General features: G+C 44.9%; 3 protein-coding genes across 8 annotated transcripts; 2 read left to right on the forward strand and 1 right to left on the reverse strand.

Moving 5' to 3' along the window:
• Positions 1 to 577: 577 nt before the first annotated feature.
• On the reverse strand, positions 578 to 9,343 carry hars (histidyl-tRNA synthetase). 2 transcript variants are annotated; one of them, XM_028415630.1, is made up of 14 exons: positions 9,138 to 9,272; positions 7,731 to 8,120; positions 7,554 to 7,640; positions 6,412 to 6,531; positions 6,238 to 6,333; positions 5,671 to 5,796; positions 5,455 to 5,562; positions 5,284 to 5,382; positions 2,482 to 2,575; positions 2,158 to 2,285; positions 1,790 to 2,062; positions 1,598 to 1,714; positions 1,189 to 1,335; positions 578 to 1,097 (listed from the first exon to the last, which is right to left on the reverse strand). In XM_028415630.1, exons 2-14 carry the CDS (start codon positions 7,851 to 7,853, stop codon positions 1,038 to 1,040), a joined length of 1,578 nt encoding a protein of 525 aa, XP_028271431.1. In that variant the 5' UTR covers positions 7,854 to 8,120; positions 9,138 to 9,272; the 3' UTR covers positions 578 to 1,037. The 2 variants fall into 2 exon arrangements, with proteins under 2 accessions (XP_028271431.1, XP_028271432.1); XM_028415631.1 differs by lacking the exon at positions 7,731 to 8,120 and having other exon boundaries at positions 9,138 to 9,343.
• Positions 9,344 to 9,368: 25 nt separating this feature from the next.
• On the forward strand, positions 9,369 to 20,951 carry ugl (ureidoglycolate lyase). Of its 4 annotated transcripts, none has more exons than XM_028415629.1 (16): positions 9,369 to 9,454; positions 9,567 to 9,630; positions 10,354 to 10,490; positions 10,559 to 10,777; positions 12,375 to 12,465; positions 12,551 to 12,627; positions 12,699 to 12,809; positions 12,914 to 12,973; positions 13,418 to 13,574; positions 13,651 to 13,849; positions 16,115 to 16,193; positions 16,263 to 16,355; positions 16,437 to 16,509; positions 16,578 to 16,645; positions 16,760 to 16,884; positions 20,716 to 20,951. In XM_028415629.1, the coding sequence occupies exons 3-16, from the start codon at positions 10,374 to 10,376 to the stop codon at positions 20,885 to 20,887; spliced, it is 1,641 nt and encodes a 546-aa protein (XP_028271430.1). In that variant the 5' UTR covers positions 9,369 to 9,454; positions 9,567 to 9,630; positions 10,354 to 10,373; the 3' UTR covers positions 20,888 to 20,951. The 4 variants fall into 4 exon arrangements, with proteins under 4 accessions (XP_028271430.1, XP_028271428.1, XP_028271427.1 ...); XM_028415627.1 differs by having other exon boundaries at positions 9,376 to 9,454; positions 10,299 to 10,490; XM_028415628.1 differs by having other exon boundaries at positions 9,387 to 9,454; positions 10,318 to 10,490.
• On the forward strand, positions 16,891 to 20,157 carry LOC114442244 (uncharacterized). Of its 2 annotated transcripts, XR_003671326.1 has the most exons (3): positions 16,891 to 17,911; positions 18,446 to 19,808; positions 19,890 to 20,157. XR_003671326.1 is itself a non-coding variant. In XM_028415632.1 (2 exons), the coding sequence occupies exons 1-2, from the start codon at positions 17,408 to 17,410 to the stop codon at positions 19,277 to 19,279; spliced, it is 1,338 nt and encodes a 445-aa protein (XP_028271433.1). In that variant the 5' UTR covers positions 16,891 to 17,407; the 3' UTR covers positions 19,280 to 20,157. The 2 variants fall into 2 exon arrangements, 1 of the variants encoding a protein (XP_028271433.1); XM_028415632.1 differs by having other exon boundaries at positions 18,446 to 20,157.
• Positions 20,952 to 22,369: the final 1,418 nt, after the last annotated feature.

Here is a 22,369-nt window from a genome sequence, read left to right on the forward strand (position 1 = left end):
AAAGGAGTTACGAAAGTTTGATTCTGTTGTTGCTTTGTGTTCCCAGTTATTCTTTATTAGAATGACGACAGACTGACTGTATGCAAAAAGTCTGCGCTCTGCTTCCAATGGGATGTACCCACAGTCCAACATGTTATCAGACTTGAACATTACCTGCGTCATCTTTTGGTCAAATAGAGGTGTGACAAAAAACAGAGTCCATCATGAGTAATCACATCGACAGGCGACTGATCATGTGACTGGAAGGTTGCATGGATCTAATTTGTGGAATCGCACCGCTGTCATAGTGGGGTTGTTGCACATGCAAATTTAAGTGATTATCATAAGACTCATGGAGTCATTGCAACAAGACAGCATTAGAGTGCCTGGTACCACTTCTGCCATTGGAAACTGACATCAGGAGGTCTTTCCATTCACCCTGATTTATATTCTTATTTAGAGCAAGGTTTTAAGGTTATACCACCTTTTAAAAAAATCTAAGTGTAACCATAGTGTCTGTGTGGCTTAAAACTGCATTAGTGATCCATGAGTAAATTCTATGCATTCCTTCCACACAACTGTATGCATGTAGGCAGAGTGTGGTACTGAGCAGAACGTTTATTTCAGAGACTGGGCAGGAAGCATGTTGGATACATATAGAAAGAAGAGCTAGAAGTTGAGCTGCAGTTAATCATATAGAAAGTAAATGTTGGCCTCATCCTTGGTCCTGGACTCATCAGGTGTGTTTAATTTTACATGTATGATCTGTTCACCGGAGCACGCCACTGAACATGTGGACACCGAAAGCGACTACATGTCTTTAAGAAGCTTCAAAGCACGTTACTTGATGTAAGCTGCACCGCTCCCAGGGCACCTTCTTGTTTTTGGCTTCCTGCTCTGTAACAACATGAGCAGCACACACTCAGCATCAGTCCATGTGGCTGCTATGACAACATGCTCTATACTGGACTGAAGCAGGAAATCTGTACAAGGTGGTGTAGAGTCAGTGAACCAGCTAGATGATGGGGTAGGGGCTGTAGCTGAACAGAGGGAAGGGACTAGGCCACAGAGGTCCTCTTCTTGATCTCAGCAATGAGCTCAGCCCTGGAAATATCCACCTGTGGGGAGACAGAGAGGTAGTGCATGTCCTTCATCTGTGTGTATGCATTAGTGCAGAGTAACAGTGTTTGTGTTCTGCATCAGTCAGACCTCCTCTCTGGTAGCCACCACCCGTAGTTTGACCACTCCGTCTTTCAGCTCCTGTTCTCCCAGTATGGCCACTAGGGGGATCCCTGACTCTTCGCAGTGCTGCAGTTGACTCAGCAGTTTTGGATTCTTCTTGTACATAACCTCTGCCTGGATTTACACACACAACACAAACACAGCGCATCAGATGCCCGCGATCTTTCACAGCTCTGCTGTAAATTCACTATAAGCCATTAACCACACCAATAAAGGTTGGTTGGCTGATTGTATAATTGCAATGATCACCTTTAATTCATGTTTATTAAGCTTGAAAATGTTCATTGATGTTACTGATTTTATTAAGTCATATTATTGTCTTCTCCCCATACATCGGGAACAACAAGGGAACAACAAATGGAACATGGACACAGACCTTAATGCCAGCATTCCAGAGCTCAGAGACGAGTCGGAGCCTCTCCTCCAGCAGGTTCTTCTGAGCAGATGCCACCATGACTTGAACCTCTGTGGTACGGACCTTCTCTGCTAAAGCCTGAATAACACAGTTATAACACGCTGTTACACTCTGGACTTTTTCAGTGAAGTGGATACATCGGCTGCCACATACCTCAGCCTTCTGCTCCATGATGGAGAAGACCCTCTCAATGCCGATGCTTACACCCACACAGGGCACCTTCCTGCCCTTTGGGTCGAACATGCCCACCAGGCCGTCGTATCGGCCTCCTCCAGCCACGCTGCCCACGCTGACACTCTCTTCTGCGTTTGCCCCGTTTTGGGCTTCATTAGTCACTGGGGCCATGCCTGCTTGAGTCAGCACCGCCTCATAAATGATTCCTGTGTAATAGTCCAGACCTCGGGCCAAACTGAGGTCAAACACCACCTAAAAACACATGGAAACGTAAAAGCATGGTCACACATTTAAAGTGTAGGAAGATATCACTATCTATGGGCAGAGTGAAGAACAGCACACCTCACCTTGTCTGTGACCTGGAAGAGCTGCAGGTAGCTGAAGAGGAGCTTGATGTCTGACAGGCCAGCACAGGCCTGCTTACTCTGAGAGAGTTTCTGGTCCTGAAGGAGACGTTCTGCTAGGTCCATTCCACCTGCAAAGACAGCAGACAAAGGTAAATACTCACTCTTCGTCTAGATTCAAACCCTGTGAAAAGGATCCGTCTCTTACTGTAACTACTGATTGGTCCACAGAGAAAGTAGTAACATGAAATAAAAATACTCCTTTTTGAAAACATAGAATTAATAGAGGGTAACTGTAAAATACTGAAAATCAGGGGGAAATCTCACCCTGCATGCTGACATATCCTCCAATCAGGTCGGCAGCCTCCTCTGACAAACCCTTCTCATTCACCATCTCCTTCTTCACATCCTCCCAAGGCATCTGAAAGACAGGCAGCAGAAAGATGAAAGTGATGATGACTGACTGGAAGTATTCATTTCGATTTAATTCACTGAAGTGTTTGAGAAGTGAGAGGTTGGTATAATTTCACAGAATCTGCTGTTGTCAAAGTGAACAGCTGCTACAGCTCATAGAGCATAGGGCTATACACTAAATGAGACTACAAAGGCTGCCTGGGACTAAGCTAAATGTTGTAGTCTGTTAATAATGTACCTTTAGCTATCCATCATATTCTTTAGATGCTTGCAGGTCGGATCATAATCTGATTCATCCCACCCCCTGCTATGTGCCTCTTGTCTGCCTTCAAAGACTGTGAGGAGATGGACAGACGAGGCAAACGAGACACTTCAGGGCTGCTTTGAAGTGACGGATTGGCAGGCACTCTGTGAACCCCCACGGCCAGGACATTGATGGGATCACAGAGTGCATCACTGGATACATAGACTTCTGTGTGGACACTGTTGTACCAGTTAGGGCAGTGAATTGTTTCCCCAACAACAAGCCATGGGTGACTAAGGACATTAAAGACATTTTAAACAGAAAGAAGAAGGTGTTCAGGGCGGGCAACAGGAGGAGGTGCGAGCTACACAGAAGGACCTGAGAATAAAAACCAAGGAGGTCAAGGAGAAGTCCAGGAGGAAGCTGGAGTGGAAACTTCAGCAGAACAACGAGAGAGGTGTGGAGTGGCATGAGGACCATCACTGGTTACAGGTCGAGCAGCAGGGGTGGAGTTAATGGGCCAATGAGCTGAATCTGTTCAGATTTGATACAGTGACCCCAGTTCACCCTGTTAACGACACTTCTTCAGCTGAGCGACGACCAGCCACTTCACCCGCCCTCTCTTCCCCACAGCTCATCCAGATGGCCCTGGATAAGCTGTGAGAATCATGTTTTTTGATTTTTCGAGTGCTTTTGACACCATCAGGCCGGCCCCGCTGGCTGAGAAGCTGACAGCGATGCAGGTGGATGCCCCACTGGTGTCCTGGATGGTGGACTATCTGACTGGCAGACCATAGTATGTACGCCTACAGAGCTGTATGTCAGACAGACTGATCAGCAACACTGGGGCTCCACAGGGGACCGTCCTCTCTCCCTTCCTCTTCACTCTCTACACCACAGACTTCACCTACTGCACAGAGACCTGCCACCTCCAGAAACTCTCTGATGACTGCAGTGGCTGGATGTATCACTGGTGGAGATGAGAGGGAGTACAGGTGGATAACTTTGTCACCTGGAGCGAGAGCAACCACCTACTGCTCAATGTGACAGAGACAAAGGAACTAGTGGTGGATCTGAGGAGGACCAAGGCTCCAGTGACCCCTACCAGCATCAAAGGGGTCAGTGTGGAGGTGCTGGAGGAGTACAAACACCTGGGAGTGTACTTGGACCACAAACTGGACTGGAGTAAGAACGTGGACACTGTTTACAGGAAGGGCCAGAGTCGCCTCTACTTTCTGAGGCAGCTGAGGTCCTTCAACATCTGCAGGACGATGCTGAGGATGTTCTCTGAGTCTGTGGTGGCCAGTGCCATCATGTATGCTGTTGTCTGCTGGGGCAGCAGTCTAACCCTAACCCGTTCAGCAACAGACTCGACTCCCATGATGCACCACTGAGAGACACAGGAAATCATTCCTGCCTGTCTCCATCAAACTACTGAACTCTGAACTGTAACAGTCACTCAGACACTGTACATTCATACTGGTACATTCATGTCCTGCTCTTTGCTATGTAAAGGTTTTTATACAGTAGTAAATATGTTCTTTAGATACAACTCAGGGATTTAAATGCTGTCTAGGTATTTAGATATGTGTTATATATTTCTATTTCATCTTTGATTGTATTTGTCTGTAACAAAAAAGAATTTCCCTTTGGGGATAAATACAGGAATTCTGATTCTGATATTTAGGCTCCAAACATGTAGAAAAAAGTCTTGCTGGAAAATGAATTAAACATGTGTTTGCCATGGAGCTTATTTTCAGCAATAATCTACAAAGCAAAAAAATGAAATCCCATTTGCTTTTTATTAAAGGAACCAGTGTGATGCCAGTTTTTTGGTTGACCTACAAACATGTAATCCCACTTGAGGGAGCATTACATAACCAATCCACTGCAACGTGATCACTGTACGCACATTATTTATGGTGCAGTCATTAAAGAAAACCACGGCTACCCAAAATCTTTTGTGTTTTTGACACAGAAAAGAAATCTTTAGATGGATCGTTATAATTACTCATCACTATATGCACAATACGCCCACTGTACAGTGTTAAAACACTGCATTCGTTTGTCACTTGCTGAGCTTTTGAAGCAGACAGCTTCATTGTAACCTATGTTAAACCTAATGGAAACAGAAACGTTTCAGTAGTGAAATAACGGTATTGGCCCAACAGAAACATTCCTATGTGCATTTTAACAAAAATAGGCAAGTGCATACATTTGGGCACCCTTGTAATCACGTTCATTTTAAGACCTGTAGGGATTTTATAGATGACAGGTTGCAGCACAGAACTGCTTTGATTCATTTGTCAGACCTGCCCAGACTTTTGCATAACACTGTATATGAGAAACATCATAAGAAAAACTAAACTGAGGCTCTGCACAGCATGAAGTGAGTATGAATCTACAAATTTGGCAAAGGTTGACTGTGAGTTGAATGTGAAGCCTGAAGGTTTGGAGTGTGCACTTCATACCTTGTCCAGTTTATCCACTGTTGAACAGATGGTGCGGAATTTGTCGTCTGGGACACCACACACAGCAAACATACCGTCAAGGATGCGTCTGTCGTTCACCTGAAGGAAGACGAAGAGGTGATATCGACCGATCAAGGTCTGACCTTCACTCTATTCAGCTGAGAAACAAACCTTAATACGGAAGTCTCCAAGTTCCAGTTCACTGAGGATTTCATAGACGATCTTCAGACACTCGGCATCCGGGATCATGGCGTCATACTGTCCTGCAATGTCGAAATCCTGGGACACAAACACGCACACACTCAGAGAGTCACACAGAGTTCTAAAGGAGAACAACTAGAACATTTTCAATGGTTCCCTGCAGGAGTAAATCAGTGGCTGACTTACACACTGGTAAAACTCCCTGTAGCGTCCACGAGTCATGGCTGGGTTGTCGCGGCGATAGACTTTAGCGATGTGGTAGCGTTTGATGTTGGTTATCTTGTTCATGGCAAGGTAGCGGGCAAAGGGCACCTGAAAGCGGGCAGGTAAAGGAGAACACACTGTTCTCTGCTTGGATGAAGGGAAGAGAAAAAAACCATTCTGGTCTCAAATGATGAGTTCTGTTCTAGTGTCAACTGTACGGGGGGGATGAATTTAACTCGTTTTAATTATATTCAGACTTAAAAGTACGCAAATTATGGGCGTTGCCGCTTTGACTGACAGGCGGTTGCTGTATCACGGCGTGAGTTTCCTGCTTCCAAGATCGCCTGACCTCTTCAACTCCGCTCGTGCTCCTCCTCTCTGTCCATATTTGGAGTTTTGGCGGACTGTGATGCTGCCAACATGGCGGCGGTCAGAGCGTCCATGAGCCCTGTGACCGAGCCTCAAAACAGCTCTTCAGAAACAAACAGGTGACATAGGTAAAAACCTATGTGATGTGTATTGGAGTTGTGTGTGTGATTTAAAGGATACAGTGAGGTCATATCTGAGGGACAGCAGCTCTCCTCCTTGATCTTTGAGGTCATAGATGAGCTTGGAATCTTCTCCGTACTTCCCCGTCAACGTTTCCTACACAAACAAGGCATTAATGGACTTCCATGGTTATGCAAGCGTCAAACAGGTTTAAAGGAATGAACTGGTACCCACCTTCAGTTCAAAAACAGGTGTGTCGATGGTCTCTGCTCCATGACGTTTAAAGCAGCTGATGATGGTGTTGAAGACTTTCTCCCTGATGGCCATCTGCTTGGGGTTGTAGTCTCGTGTTCCCTGAGCAAAAACAAGGGAGACATTTGCATCTGTCACCTGAATATGTATCAGCAGAGCAGCATTCATTTCATGCCATATTTTGCAACTGACCCAGTACACTGGTGGGCAAGTTTGTGTGCTACAAATATTTTCCCTCCTGCACTGCAATAAAAACCAGTGATTGCTACAGAGAATGAGGAGTAAACACAACAGCAGTCGGAGTGACAAATACAGTTTGGATTGAGTTAGTAAATTCAACAAGACAGAACTTGTTCAATGAGGTTAACATCGGTATTTTCAAAAGGTCCATCGCAGGATGATTTACATAACCACAAACAAGTTTGTAAATTGACATAAACGTTACTATAGTCAGGCGCAACAGCACCACTGTCCTCTACCTGCAGGCTCTACCCTCTGAACTTTTGCATTTTTATAAGAACATTTGTATTTCATTGGCAGTTTCCATATGTTTGTAGATCACTGTCACTGAATTTGAAGAGTGACTTAGTTGCAGCCTTAGTACATAAAGAAATTAACAGCAATGTGTGTTATTGCTTCAAATTATGCTCTGTCCTTGTCTTCCAAGTCTGCACCAAAAAATAGACATTTAATAACTTATTATACGAATAAAATGTGCTGGCACTGGTGTATATGTGAAACACAACATGCATTTCTCGTCTATTAGTGAAATAAAAAACGAAAACAAAAGAGACACTATTTACCAAGCTTCTGTCATTACACATACAAAACATACAGAACTGTCTCAGCCTGTGAATTTTCAGGCAGTGAACATGTCTACTTTCACGAAGAAGCTTTAAATAGCTCCAAACACAACACAATACTGGACATTGTTGATTCTTAGATTATAGCAAATTGCATCTTTTAAAGTATTTTAGGTGAATTCTTGGTTAAAGAAAGCCCATACAAACAAACCCAGCAATGTAATGAGATGACTAGGGAGGTGCCTCAACACTGACTGCCATCTTTGCTTACCACTGTGTGTAAACAGAAAAGTCTGTCAGAATATAGCAGTATTGTCTTACCTTTGCTGTTTTGAGAACAAACTGGTGTTTGCCATCGTCTCCTAACTGAGCCTTTAGCGCCAGCAGTTTGGCTACCTCTTCATCAATCTACAAGTCAAAAGATACGCATTTAGAGTTCAGTGCTTTTACACACTACAACACTTACAAACTGTAAGTGCCTCACACACTAAGGCCTACCTGAGCCGCAGTGATCCCAGAAAAACAGTGCAGACGTTGGATACGTGTTGCAGCCCGAAAACCCACGAGACCAGAGCACGCACGAACACAAAACACGCCCAGCATGTTCATTCCACAGTGCATAGAAAAATAAGTGAAACAAAACAAGTCCAGATATCGGACAAAAGTTCAGGAGTGCATCATGGTTGTAGCATCATTTCCATTCACAGCAGCCAATCCCATGGTCAATCAACAGGGAGACAGGGGGAGTCAGATGAGAAGCGCCATGCAGGAAGAATGGAGTTCCCCAGGTGGTGAGGTCGATGACGACAATGATGAAGGACGAGGCAGGCCCAGGTCATCCAGGGTCAGGCAGGAAGAACAGGAGAAAAGTAGTAAGCAACCCTAGCACTAGGGGAGGGCGGGGCATGACGCATCATCATCATCACCACCACAGCGTGAAGGATAAAACATGAGATGTAGCAAGTCAATCAAAGCAGCCAGCCCAACAGAGCATCCTCCATCATCACACACAGATAGGCCCTGTCCTGATACCAGTGTGGGGACATATGGTCGCATGTCTCAAGCTTTGTAACAGCTCAGTGTATTTGTATACAGTCATATTGGTTTCACCTGCACCTCAGATAAATGTCACTTTGTTTCACTTTATGGTGTCTCTAGTCAATTCAGAATCAATTCAGGATTTGAGTCCACACTAATACAGAAGAGGACCCCCGGTCTTTGCTTACTGAGCTGAATAAAGTAAAGCTGAGGCTACAATGTGTTGTCTGGGTGGTGCAAGTCACTGTCACTCAATAACACTTCACACACACAGACCAACATAAATACAATGAGCACTAGCAAACACTGGGGTCATCATTTCAAAATAAAAGATTCTCACAGATAAGACACCCAGATTTACTGTGCTACATAATAATAACTGCATCATTAATCAGATCTGAAGTCCCTTTGAGGTCGTGTACGTTTACTAGGATGTTATTATCTGTGTCCGAGTCTGCTCAGTGTGTCTGTGTTAGGACAGCTTGTTGCGTCAGCTGGCCTTTGAGCATGTTAAATGGGCACAATTGAAACTAGGTCCTGTGTCAAAATGTCTGAAAAGGCCCATTTACAGATACAATTAGCCAACCTGGCTCCTGAGTGGGCTCACTTATAAGTCAACCACCGCTGCTCTGCATTAGCATTAGCTAGCTAATTCGCCGGGTAGCCGACGAGGCTTATTAGTCGCACCATGTCAGGTAAAGTTAAGCTAAACATTAGCCATGTCAAGGCTGAAGTAAAACACCGGTAGGGACAACGTAATACGTTTTCTTTCTAGGTATTTAGAGCTGACAGTAGCAGCCCCTCTGTTAAATGGACATGCTATTACCGCATGTTACAGACGCCGTATGACACCACACACATACTGACCTGCTCTTTGCTCGCCTTCTCGGACTTTAACCTCCGAACCACCTCCCCTTGAACCTTAATCGCTTCTTGAACCTGTGCCTTGTCTTCCATGGCTTTTCATTAACGGGTTCTATCACTACTCACACAACCTGCGACCCTGCAGCATGGAAGAACCGGAGAACAGCAGCTGTCAATGGCGGCGCAGAGCGGAAACGGAAGTGAACGCAGCTTCCGGTCACATTTTCAAAGTAAAGCTTGTTAAGGTCGTTAGAACCAGAACAGGGGAGATGTAATCTAACAGTATTCAGTTACAAATGATAATCTTAGTAAAATTACAGGTAATATCTGAAATCACAAATACATACTTTTAGAAAACATAGGGTTTAAAGTCAGCTCAACACTTAGGACTTTAAACTCTGCACACAAACAAACATCTTCCTGTTCAAATAGGGGCCAAAGTGAGTACAGAGGCGAAGTCCACTCCTGTGATCAGAAGCCTGTGATCTGCACGCCTGTGAGTATCCCACTTACATTAGCAGCTGGTTAGATGTTCTGTGGAAGCTAACTACAAACTAACAAGACTTTAACAGTTGGATCAGCTTCGGGCTCCTGCAGCATTAGAAGTGTCTGAAGGACACTGGGAATTTGGGATAATGTAGCATTCATGTAATTAAAATATTCTGATGACCAGAATAGTAGCTTGAATCCAAGACAACTGGACCGGTGGTGGCCAACAGACAAGCTTGTTAAAAATGCCTGGCAGCCATCCCATCCAGTGTTCTAACAAATTATATGTGCAATAATATTGCATGTTATTCTGTCTTACCTGAGTTTTGATTTGAGCTGCTTAGGTAGCTCTTTAAATGTGCAAATCTATTTTAAGTCTAAATAAAATCATCCTGTTTATAGGATTGAAGGCCAAAGATGGCCATTCCAGAAAGTTATGTGGAAAAAAAATATTACCGTAGTAATAGTGAAGTAAAGTAATAGATACAACGTTACCACAATAAACATGTGAGGTTTGTTCAATGATTTATTGTCTTGTCTTAAAGTGGCAAAAAACAAATCATTTGTGTTGGTTTATGTGGCACAGTGATGTGGAAAATGACTGCTGTTATTTTCTGTGAGGATCTGTTGGTCTGGTGGTCACTGCCATGTGGCGTCCTCTCATTTATGTTAAAGGTTCTCTGACTTCTCTCAGGCTCCTAGAATTGTCACCACGTTTTCCATCATTCAGACTCCCAGAATCCTGTCAGCATGGAGCTGTCTTCTCCACCCTCAGGCCTGGAAGCAGAGTATGCCCAACTTTTCACTACTGACTCTCTCCTCTTCCTGCGCGAGCTGATCTGTACATTTGATGAGGAGGTGGATCAGGTAGGACAGCTGTCAAATCAACCTTCTTAGTGACAGAATGAAGGTGCTAGGATGAGTCTTTTTTTCAGATCCTGCAGCTGAGAGTGTCCAGAAAGACCCACCTTGATCTTTCAGGTGACCTACCAACCTTCCTGGAAGACACCAAGTACATCAGGAGTGACCCGGACTGGAGGGTGCTGCCTGTCCCTCCGAGGCTCCAAAAGAGACACGTGGATATTGGGGATTTGGCCCCCTGTGATACCCAGCGCTTCCTCAAAGCTCTGCAGTCACCTGCACAAGGCATACAGGTACCACACCTCAGCGCTGAGGCTATCAATCCCTTAATACACCATTCTAACAATCACACAGGAGTTTAATATTGAGACGGTCCCATATGAGAGCTGTCTTATGTGCTCATACAGAAAAGCTTAGTGAGGCAGTGGAAGAGGGTAAAAAGATATTTGTCAAGATACGACGAGTGATCTGTCCCAGTTCAAGGACTTGGCCTACAGAGGTTCAGCCTTTATAGACCTCCCATAAGGGGCTGTCTCCTCTGAAGGAGTCAGCCTATGGTTGCATTAATGGCTATTTATGGGATGGTCTAGGGAGGCTTTCTGTTTATAGTGCTGCAGTGCTACTATAGCCTAGCAATCTGCAGTTGATTTACATTGAAATGTTTTCTCTTCAGCAGTGTAACCTTGTTGCACTGCAGTTTATCATGGTGCGCTGCACCTGTTTAGAGTTCAGATTATGAAGTCTGCTGTATTCTAATGTAAAAACAATCCAATTGTCACTGGCATACAATGAATACTTGGATGTGTTGGGCCGTGAAGGATCCATCTGACGCATTTGTTGGCCAAATTTGAATGAAATGCCTCCCCCACTCATCCTTTCCCTGAGACCGTCCTGCTGTCCTCGGACTCCGAACAGTGGACATCAAAACTTGTAGGCTCTTTTACTAACTTGGTGATCTTTGATCAGGGAGGCTTGGGCTAAAGACTTGGACTTTGGGAGGAGGCACTGTCTCGGGTCCACGGTTGCTCTATTAACTCACGTTACAGGTTGATTCAATACAAGGTGCTGCACAGAGGCCACTACTCAAAGACAAAGCTTAATCCTATTTTCTCATCTGTGTCTCCTATATGTGATTGCTGAGGGTTCACTAGCACCACTCTTTTGGTTCTGTCCTATATTGCAAAATGTTTGGTCCGCTATATTTGAGCAGTTGTCAAAAGCCTATTCCAGAGTCATTCCGCCCAATCATGATCTAGTCATCCTCTGCTGAGACGATGATACACAGGTTGCTGTGCACCTAGGGATGGTGGTGGCTAAAAAACTCATTCTCCTAACCTGGAAGTCTACTGCACCACCTACCTTTGTTCATTGGCTCAGCAGGAGGGTATCGGTTATTCAAATGGAAAGACTGCGCCTGCACAGACCTAATGAACAGTACCAATTTCAGAGAATTTGGCTCAGTGTCAGGTGTGATGCTTGACCCGACTTTTATACGGTACCTACTTTATTTTAACTTCTGCAACTACGTTCTTTTCTGTAAGGCTATTTATGCAAATGTACTGTCTGGCAGCCCCCTTTTGTTTGTTTTTTTATTAAAGATGTTAACCTTGAGGAGAAACTATGGGTTATAAGAGTAAAGCGGTGCCAAAAACTGCAATTCCTTCAGTGGCCACTTGAGGCTGGTTCCAACAGTGAGTGTGATTTTTTTTTTTATGGGCAGGGTGAGAAACACTGCTCCACCTATAGCTTGGTGGCTATGTTGTTTGTGGCTCCATGTTTTTGTACATCCAGCCTTAAGGAGCTGTAAACCTGCAGATTGTCCCTGTTACAAATCCAAGTTGCATTCTAGGGCCTGTATTCTGTCAACTGTCCTGTCTTTGGTCTCCTCAGGTTGACTTTGATGATGGGAACTGCCCTACATATTACAACCAGATCAAAGGCATCCACAATGTTATTAAGGCGGTGTACAATCAGTTCCCCAGTAAGTGCTTTACTTCAAACGATCCCTGATACAGGAAGCGCTACAGGACTCACTGTGGGTCAGCCTGCCTCCTGTTTGTTTGCAGATGTCCCACACATATCGAAGGCTCCGGTGCTGATGTTGCGTCCTCGTGCTTGGAACATGGTGGAGCACAACATGATGGTGAGACATGATGTGACTGCAGGCTTGGCTGTAACTGTGTAGTAACACATGCTTCACTTTCCTTCTACCAGGTGGAGGGGAAGGAGGTTCCTGGGCCTCTCTTTGACTTTGGACTCCTCATGTTTCACTGTGGAAAAACGCTGTTTGAATACAAGAGTGGTCCCTTTTTCTACCTGTCAAAAGTAACACACACACTAAAGCTAGCCTGTATAAGTCGTACATATTGACCTTGTGGTAAAACCTCTAAAGGCCAAATCACTTGATGCTGTTTCTCCTTGTTCTCCAGGTAGAGACCTCCATGGAGGCCAGACTGTGGAACAGAATATTTGTCTGGACACAACACAAGGTCTGCACATTGATTCTGTACAATATGGGTTTGGTTCTTTTAACATAGCAGAGCCCCACATGATAACTTAGTCGCTCATATGCATACAGTCAAGAACATTCATGCACTCTTTTAATTCTATGTTTATTGTGTAAAACCATGAGAAAAATCCTCTGATCATATGTACAACATATAATGATTACAGCCACATTCAAAAGCAAGTACTCGTTCTTTTAATCCATCTTTTTTTATAAACCATAATAAAATCATCAGATTGTAGTGGGTCTTCCACTATTTGGTCATTGAGTGGACCGTGAACTCCTCTAGGTTAAAGCTTGCAGATTGAAGCTCGTATAAATGGAGCAACAGTCTTTCATCTGAGGATTCCTTAATACTCAGACCCTCCACAATCACAAAAAACATCAAATGAAAAGTACTTACTCTTGGGCATGGCTCTGTGTGTAGCTGGGCCTTCCACTGGGTAGCATCAAGGCAACAGTGCTGATTGAAAACGTGTTGGCAGCGTTTGAGATGGAGGAGATTCTCTATGAGCTGCGGGACCATTCTGCAGGACTCAACTGTGGCATCTGGGACTACTCAGCCTCTTTTGTCAACAAGTTTGGTGAGACACACACTACGGCCTTTAAGGATGCTAAAGTCATCACTGAAGACAGATCACAGGTGTGTCTCTCCTGCAGGTCACCGACAGGCCTTCCTGCTGCCTGACCGCAGCAAGTACGTCAACATGGAGAAGCGGTTCCTGCGCTGCTACATGGACCTGCTGGTTCAGACGTGTCATCGGCGTGGAGCGTTGGCTACAGGTGGCATGGCTGCCCTGCTGCTGCCTCAGGACCCACACAGTGACTCCTACAGGAGAGTGACGGACTCTGTCACAAGGTACGAGCATCTCTGTCCTCATAAAATGAGACAATTTGAACTTTAGGTCATTCCTGTAGAGACACCCATCAGGCAGACAATAAATAAGAAATGTTAGTTTCATTTGATTTGAGAACAGATATTGTACTGTAAAAGCTGCATTAATCCCACTTTCATGCCAATCAGCACCATCACTATCCAGGGACGGATTACAGGTCAATGGGCCCCTGGGCCCAGACAATACAAAGGGCCCCCCTAGACCCCTCTGGGGTACACAGGTTGTGGCAACAACAAAAAACCAATATCAGGGGTTAGTAACCAAAACATGTGTTATATAAATAAGAGCCTATATATGCATATCCTATATTGTAACCTGTTTGATTGGAGCCCCCTGCACATAACCAGTGTTGGCTGAGTGGGTCCAGTCAGGTGAATAACCATGGTATATGACTTAACATATCATAGGTTACCTGATAAGGTAAGACACATGGTAATAACACGGCCACATGATATTTGATTGAGGGGCCCTATGAATCACATAACATAACATACAGGGCCCTCTTAACATATCAGGTGGATACATAGTAGTGATAGTCACAAAGATATCAGTTTGGATAACATAGTTGCACAGCTTTAAGCTTCAGGGCCCCCTGGGCCTGGGCTCATTGGGCCCAGTAATCATAGTAATCTATCTATGTTTCTTCTGCCTATAGCAGACCTGGGCAAAGTACGGCCCGCGGGACCGTGCAGCCAATATTAAACAAAGGCAGAAAAAGTCCGCTGTTAGCACGGCATTATGGGAAACATCTTCCCAACCCTCCGTGTCTTTTCCACGCTGCTGTACTGCATCATGCCACCTACTTTCACTACTACATGCTGCGTGACTATGCTGAAATGTGCGGTATTCAGATGTTACCGCGGTGCTGCAGTTGACATTTTTTTTAGGACCAGATGACACACACTCAGTAGACATGGACACACAAAGAGAGGACAGAGGCGTAAGTAAATGTAAATGACAGCAAAAGACTGTTACAGTGATGAAAATGTAACAGGAGCATATCTGTAAAGGTAGATACTTTGCCAGTGGTCTCCAATGTATATTATTATTATTGATTATTATTGATTATTGATATTGATATTATTGAAGAAAATTGCTTTTCTTATGGAAGTCTATGTGGCCCTCGCCAAAAACCACCCCTGTGTCAGGGTTTGTGTGAGGAGAGTGGACACAGTTGCAGGACGCAGAGCGGTTCAAATCCAAAAAACAGTCTTTTATTTAAAGCCAGGAGGGCAAAACAATACAAAACTAAAAATCACACTTGTCGTGGTCAAAAGGTAAAGTAAAAAAAAACTAACTGAAAATCACACTACACGTGGCAAAACTAGAAAAGCAAAACTAGGAAACTTAGCGAGGGTTCAAAAACATAACATGAACAAAGAAACTACCTGGAGCATAGCATAGCATGGCATGGCATGGACGAGACATAGAATGACACAAAGCCCACACAGACGAGACGAACTAGCAAGGACAAAGGGGAAGACACAGACTATATACAAGGGGACCAGGGAAGACAACGAGGCACAGGTGACGCACATGAGGGCAGGGCTGGTAATCAACCAGGAGGGAAAACACAGGAAGCAAAACTCAAGACAATACACAGGGAGGACAGGACTACCAAAGTAAAACAGGAAACACAAAACAAGACTAGACAACTAGAAACACAAAACAAGACTAGACAACTAGACAACTAGAACACAAAACAAGACTAGACAACTAGACAACTAGAACACAAAACAAGACTAGACAACTAGACAACTAGAACACAAAACACAAACCCAAGGAAACAAAACACCAGAACTACAGGAAAATAACAACAACTAAACACAGATTAAACTAAAAACCCAAAACAAGGAAAACAAAACCATAAATAAACACCAGGTCATGACACCCTGATCTATAGGTTTAATGAAATAAAATAAAATAGACGTTCTTTAGGTAAAAACAATCATCAAAAAATACAACTTTCATTTTCATCCACTGATTTATTGATTTATTTATGTGGTATCATAATGTCCTCCGAAAGCCCTATGTGTCCTTAGGCAAGACACTTAACCTCAGAAGTTTCCCCATTGGTGTGGAAATGTCAGTGAACTTTTGTGTGTGTGTTTCTGTGTGTGTGTGTGTGTGTGTGTACAAAAGGGTAAGTGTGTAGTTTACATTACCTAGTGTACCTTGACAGACATAAGGGACCTGACATGTGGACACTGTTGCCTCCCCGTCCTCAGACTGAAGCTGTTGGAGATCAGTGCAGGAGTGGACGGTTTCATGGTGTATGACCTGAACCTGATTGAGCCCATGCAAAAGGTAAGCACCGCTTCATGAGCCACATACGCCTCTCTGTGCATACACAGTGACCAGTGTCCCCTCTTCCAGCTCTTCACGCTCCACACTGAGGGTGACAACCAGCTTCACCAGCTCCGACATGACGTCTCAGTGACTCCGGATGACCTGCTGTCCATGCCCGCAGTGAGAAAGACACTTCACAAACATCACAAATGCTTAAAGGGCCAGTATATATGTATGATGATGTGTTATGTTTCTCTGTAGGGAGGAGTTACTCTGTATGGTCTGAAGCACAACATTGCTGTTGGTGTCCTCTTCATTGATGCCTGGCTCTCGGGTACATGGACATAATCCTCAGGCAGAATGTACCGGACGGTGCAGGCTGACTGTAGAACTGTTTTCTAGGTAAAGGCCACTTCTTCTACAGAGGTCAGGTGGAGGATTCAGCCACAGCAGAGATTTCCAGATCACAGGTGGGTCCAGCGGTGTTTGTTGGACTATACCTACATAATTTGAATTAAGGTTCAAAGAACATGTTCAAAATCCTTCAAAGATTTCCAGCTGTCATACTCACGTGTGTGTGCCAGGTGTGGCAGTGGATCCGCCATCAGACTCAGCTGGAGGACGACAGCAGGGTGGTGAGCAGGCGTCTGGTGACTGACCTCAGCAAGGATCTCATCGTAGAGCTCAGAACTCTCCGTCCTTCTCTAAGGTAAGCCTCTGTAGGACAGATCTGTAGCACACTCCAGCCAGGGATCCACCATGGACCAGTATCATGTGACTGTGGTGAATTATATTTACAGTAATATTCAGCTGATGAAGGCGTTAGGATTCAGTACAAAAAGTTTGAATTAGTCTGAGTAGGATGACTATATCACACTGAACCACGTGGTGAGTCATCCTGGACAGAAAGGACAATCTGTTATAGGATTATATCTCTCACATTTATTATTGATCAAAAACAACCTCTAGTAAACCTGTGGTCAACGATAAGCCCCGCTCCACTCCTGCCTCCATGTGCTCTTTCTCCTGGTACCCTTCAAACAAACTGTTCTTGTTCAGTCTTCTAATTGTGCCGTCACATTAACACTGCGCATGCTCAGTGAGGTCTGCAGGCTACAGAAGGTGGCGCTAATGCACTACAAGCGGTGTCACAGTCGTGATAAAAGAGAGAGAAGAAGAAGACGCAACACGGAAGTGAAAGGGGGACAGGAGCTGTTTACCAAACAGTGGCCATGTCGGTGGATGATTTCTGCCGGTTCTGCAGGGAGAGTCTGCGGATTAAAGGCATTCTCTCAAACACCCGCAAAATATTCGAGTGTAATAAATTACTAAAGGAGAAAAGTGTGTGCGAGCGGCTGGGGGCGCTGGGTTTGCTGCTGGTTAAAGACAGGTCCAGGTCGTGTCGGATCTGCAGGTCGTGTTGTCGCTTGCTTGTGAGGATGGAAAGTGATTTTGCAGTTTTTAGAAGATGGCAAGAAGCAGAGAGAGAGCCCGTTCAAGAAGCGTCCACGTCAGCCGATGTCAAACCCTACGTGGAGGCGGGGTTGATCAAAGTAGAGAAGCGGGAGGTGGACATCTCTCCTCCAGAGACACCGAGTAAAAGACTGTGTCCCAGTCCGCCCTCAGGTAGTCCTACCCCGGCTCCAGCTTCAGCTCCAGCCCCCTGCCAGACCTCTGTAACTCGGAAGCTGTCCAGACCGACTACTGAGATGCCCACACGGAGAAGTCAGACCGAGGTAAGCTGAAGGTTTCAGAATGTGTCGTTAGCCAGGAGGAGAGGCCACCTCAGGTTCTTCCTGTGTCCAGGGAGAGTCTGGGAGGTGGGGATGGGTCCCAACAAAAGCATCATCCTCATCATCCTCATCATGATCAAAAGAATAACACGTCATAGTCTGCACACACAGATTTCATAGAATGATGACCGATACATTTACACTTCATCAGCATCTATACACATTAAGGCTGGTACTCAGTCAGACTCTTTAAAAAGTTACATTTATATCACAAAGATCGCACACACACATAAAGAAAAGACCTAATACCATTATGGTAAAGCTTACATGAAAAGATCCAACTGAAAAATCATGCCAAGGATCTGACTCTTAACTTAACCCTGTGAAGTCCAAACAGGGTTTGAACAGGTGCCCACTGGTGGTACAACGATAGAATGGAGCCCCACGTGATCAACGTGATCAACAGAAAACAGAGATAGAAGAGGAAACATTGCATTATGCACACTTCACTAATGGAGGCTGTGTTTTGTCTTCCAGGTCCTCATTCACTACCCGTCTCAGCGGGTTGAAAGGTTTGTCTGTAAAGCCAACACAGGAGGGATTGTGGAAAACATCACCAAGGAGAATTGGAGGACAGCTGCTAACCTGTTGGTCAGACACAAGGAGCTGTTTGGACACCTGAAGCACATCATCCTCAAAGTCATAGAGGATGAGAGCAAAGCTCTGTGTAACCCTTACAAAGGCTTCATGCTGTGGCGGACTAAGGTGGCGGATTTGAAGGCGTTTTCATTTGCAAACTTGCTGTCAGATCTCCAGCACATGTCACCGTTCATATTCTCCATACTTTCTCTGATCACCAACCAGTCTCCCTACACCATCTGTGCGGCTGCTGCTGTAGCTTTAAGGGGAAGGGAGCCCCGCCTGGCTGCTTTTGCATATTATATAGACAGTGTCCTGCAGCATGGCGGGGCAAAGAAGGACGTCTTTAAAAGGCTGAGCAAACTGGGGATAACGACGTCACACTCCTGTGCTCTGGTAAAGCAGAAGGAATTCACAGACACCTGCGGGGAACAGCTGCGGATGCCAAATGTGGACAATGAAATCTTATTCGACCTCCAAAATGATGATGAAGACACCGATGACAGTGCTGACGAAGGACACGCAGGCTTTCAGTCCCTCGTGGAGGCCTGCGCCAAAGGTCTACAGATGCCAGTCGTGGACGACGAAAGCTTATACAGCTCCCAATACAATGAGGACGAAGTCACAGATGACAGCGCTGACGAGAGAGTGGAAGACGGGGCCATCGAGGCAGGGACCTATGAGGGCCAGCAAGTGTTCTGGTGTCAGGTGTCAGTGGATGGAGACCACTGACACTGAGCTGGAGTTGTCCAGGGACAGGGATCAGCACACTGAGGACATCCTAGTCCTTTGTGTGTTGCTTGATTTTAACAAAGATTAGAAAATGGTGGACTGTGCTGATGTACATGGAGCAATGTATCAGAAACACATGGTTCATTTCTGTAATAGAGGATAGAAGATGGGGCGGAGATAAAGAGAATCACTCTGTGGACCTTTGAGTCAAGTACATTTTAATATATGGATATATGTGTGGGCGCTTAGTTATCCGCTTTCTATGGTTATTCTTTATGGTTATGCTTTATGGTTATTCTTTATCTGAACAAGCTCTACCTGCAACTTCCTGTGTCACTGCAGGAAGTAAAATACCAACTTAATGAGTCCTGCACTGTTATTTGAAGCAAACACTCAGCTGAGGGGCGGTAGAATTGCAGGGTGAAAACACTCAGGATGACTTTTGTCCTTATTTATTTTACAGAAATGAAGCCAAGAAAACTCTTCAATACTGCGTCCCCCCCTTACTACTCCAGTAGGATTAAATTAGGTGAGCTGCAGCAGGTGCTGCTGATCGTCAGTCCTTGGTGAATTGCTGCACATCAAGACTTATAAAACCATTTCACATTAGAGTTCAACGGTCTACAGAGAGAAAGATTATTCACAAGTGGAGACATTCAAGACAGCTGTCAGTCTGCACAGGAGTGGACGTCCCAGCTGATTCACTCCAAGATCAGACCGTGCAATGATCAGAGGAACACAACAAACCAAGAGCTACAGGTCAGAGCCTACAGACCTCACTGAGCATGCTCAGTGTTAACGTGACAGCACAGTCACAGTTTGTTTGAAGGGTTACCAGGAGACAGACTCTTCTGTCTAAAAAGCTCATGGAAGCAGGACTGAGGTTCACTAAACTGCATCTGAACAAAGAACAGCACTTGAGGAACAATGTCCTATGGACACATGAGACCAACGTGGAGCTGTTTGGTCTTAATGATCACCACCATGTCTGCTGGAAACCAAACACACAAACACCTCATACACACTGTCAAGCACGGTGGTGGAGGACTGATGGTTTGGACCAGGACCTGGACACCTTGCAGTCACTCAGTGGACCATGAACTCCTCTGTATACCAGAGTGTTCTTGAGACAAATGTGAATCCATCTGTGGGACAGTTAAAGCTTGGTGGAAATTACTTTTAGGTTATTGCTGCTAAAGGTGGATCTACAAGCTGTGGTACTATGTTTTTTATTTTGTATTTATTTTTTCTTCATGTTTGCTAAATAAATAACAGCACAGTGAAAGACATTCTCGGTTGTCTGTATTTGCCCAATACAAAAACCACTATAATAATTTTTAAAAATGTTTTTCTCTAACTGCGGTTTTTACTTAATATCAATGGTAATATGTATTATCATATGAAATGATCTTATCTTGTCTGTGTTTCTTCTTCAGGGAAGAGCAGCGGTTGCACACAGCAGCAGACATGTTCCTGGAGGTGGTCCTAAAGAGACATTTCCCAGAGTTCATCACTACCTTCCTGAACCAAGACCACACCTTTCTCAGCTCACAGAGCACTGGACAGACAGAGGCTCAGGACACAGACATGCAGAGGTCCAAACTGTGACAGCTCAGCAGGAAGACCAAAGCTATATGCTTTACATGTTGCCAATAAACCGAAATGCAAAACATGTTTTAAGGCTTTATCCTTGTGATTGAGTTTGACTAGTTAATTCATTTCAGTAAAACTATAGAGCCAGCACACCAGCATCACGATTGAGGGCCATTATAATAACACAGTGCCCAACGCAACACCTTCACTCTTGATCCCCATCCAGACTCTGGATACATGCAGTCTGGCAGAACAGTCCTCTCTCAGCATTCAGTGTCTGTACGGTAAGGTCTTTATGCACATTCAAACACTCATGAACCTATGATTCAGCCCTCATTAGGCCGGTCCATAGCATCAATGCCTTCATCATGCAAGAACTGCTGACACACTTCAGCCACATGAGGCCTAGCATTGTCATCATCAGAAGGAACCCAGGGCCCACTGCACCAGCATATGGTCTCACAATGGGTCTGATGATCTCTTCCTAGCCCCACCTGTGGACGTTGGGCCCTCATAGGTGGTATGAGGGCCCAACGTCCTCATGGAGTCTGTTTCTGACAGTCTGAGCAGAAACATAGGGCCTGCTGGAGGTCATGTTGCAGGGCTCTGGCAGTGCTCCTCCTGCTCCTTCTTGAACAAAAGAGGAGGTAGCAGTCCTGCTGCTGGGTTGTTGCCCTCCTACGGCCCCCTCCATGTCTCCTGGTGTACTGGCCTGTCTCCTGGTATCCCCTCCATGCTCTGGACACGGTGCTGACAGACACAGCAGACCTTCCTGCCACAGCTCTCATTGATGTTCCATCCTGGATGAGCTGCACTACCTGAGCAGCTTCTGTGGTTGTAGACACCGCCTCATGCTACCTCTACTCTCTGTTCATTTGCACAACAGCAGCTGAAACTGATTCACAATCAGTGCTGCTCCCTAACTGGACAGGCTGAGTTCACAGAAGTGTGACTGACTCGGAGTCACATTGTGTTCTTTAAGTGTTCCCTTTATTTTGTTTTGGAGCAGTGTATATAAATCACTGATGTACCACATGGCTCGTCATATTGACGTGGGACGTCGTCCTGGAAACCGTTTGGAAGGAACAGGCACCTTTTAATGTTAATTATGTCTGTCACAGGCTGATAGTCGATGACATTACAACCAGAAACACACCCACAGATACCAGCAGTAGTTTCTCACAGGTTGCTGATTGGGTTCCCATGACTGTGTAGCTTGAAACGTGCCAAGATGGAAGGTCCCATGCTAAGAAAAGGCTAAAATCAAGCATCTTGAAGATAGTGGAGTAAAAGAATGTAAGAATTTGAAACACTTCTTTTGCCATTCAATAAAAATGTACACTGTTGTAGGGCCTGCAGCTCGCTCAGTCCAGTCTGGAAGGTCTTGTTGGGTGCAGACTGCACCCTCTTGTGGTTGGATGAGAGAACTGCAGCTGCTCAGAACAACATCTCAGAAAATTGTGTAAATGTTTTTACAGACAATCATCAACATCAGCA

Source organism: Parambassis ranga, chromosome 10, assembly GCF_900634625.1.
Source record: "Parambassis ranga chromosome 10, fParRan2.1, whole genome shotgun sequence".
In the NCBI taxonomy this organism is placed as follows: domain Eukaryota; kingdom Metazoa; phylum Chordata; class Actinopteri; family Ambassidae; genus Parambassis; species Parambassis ranga.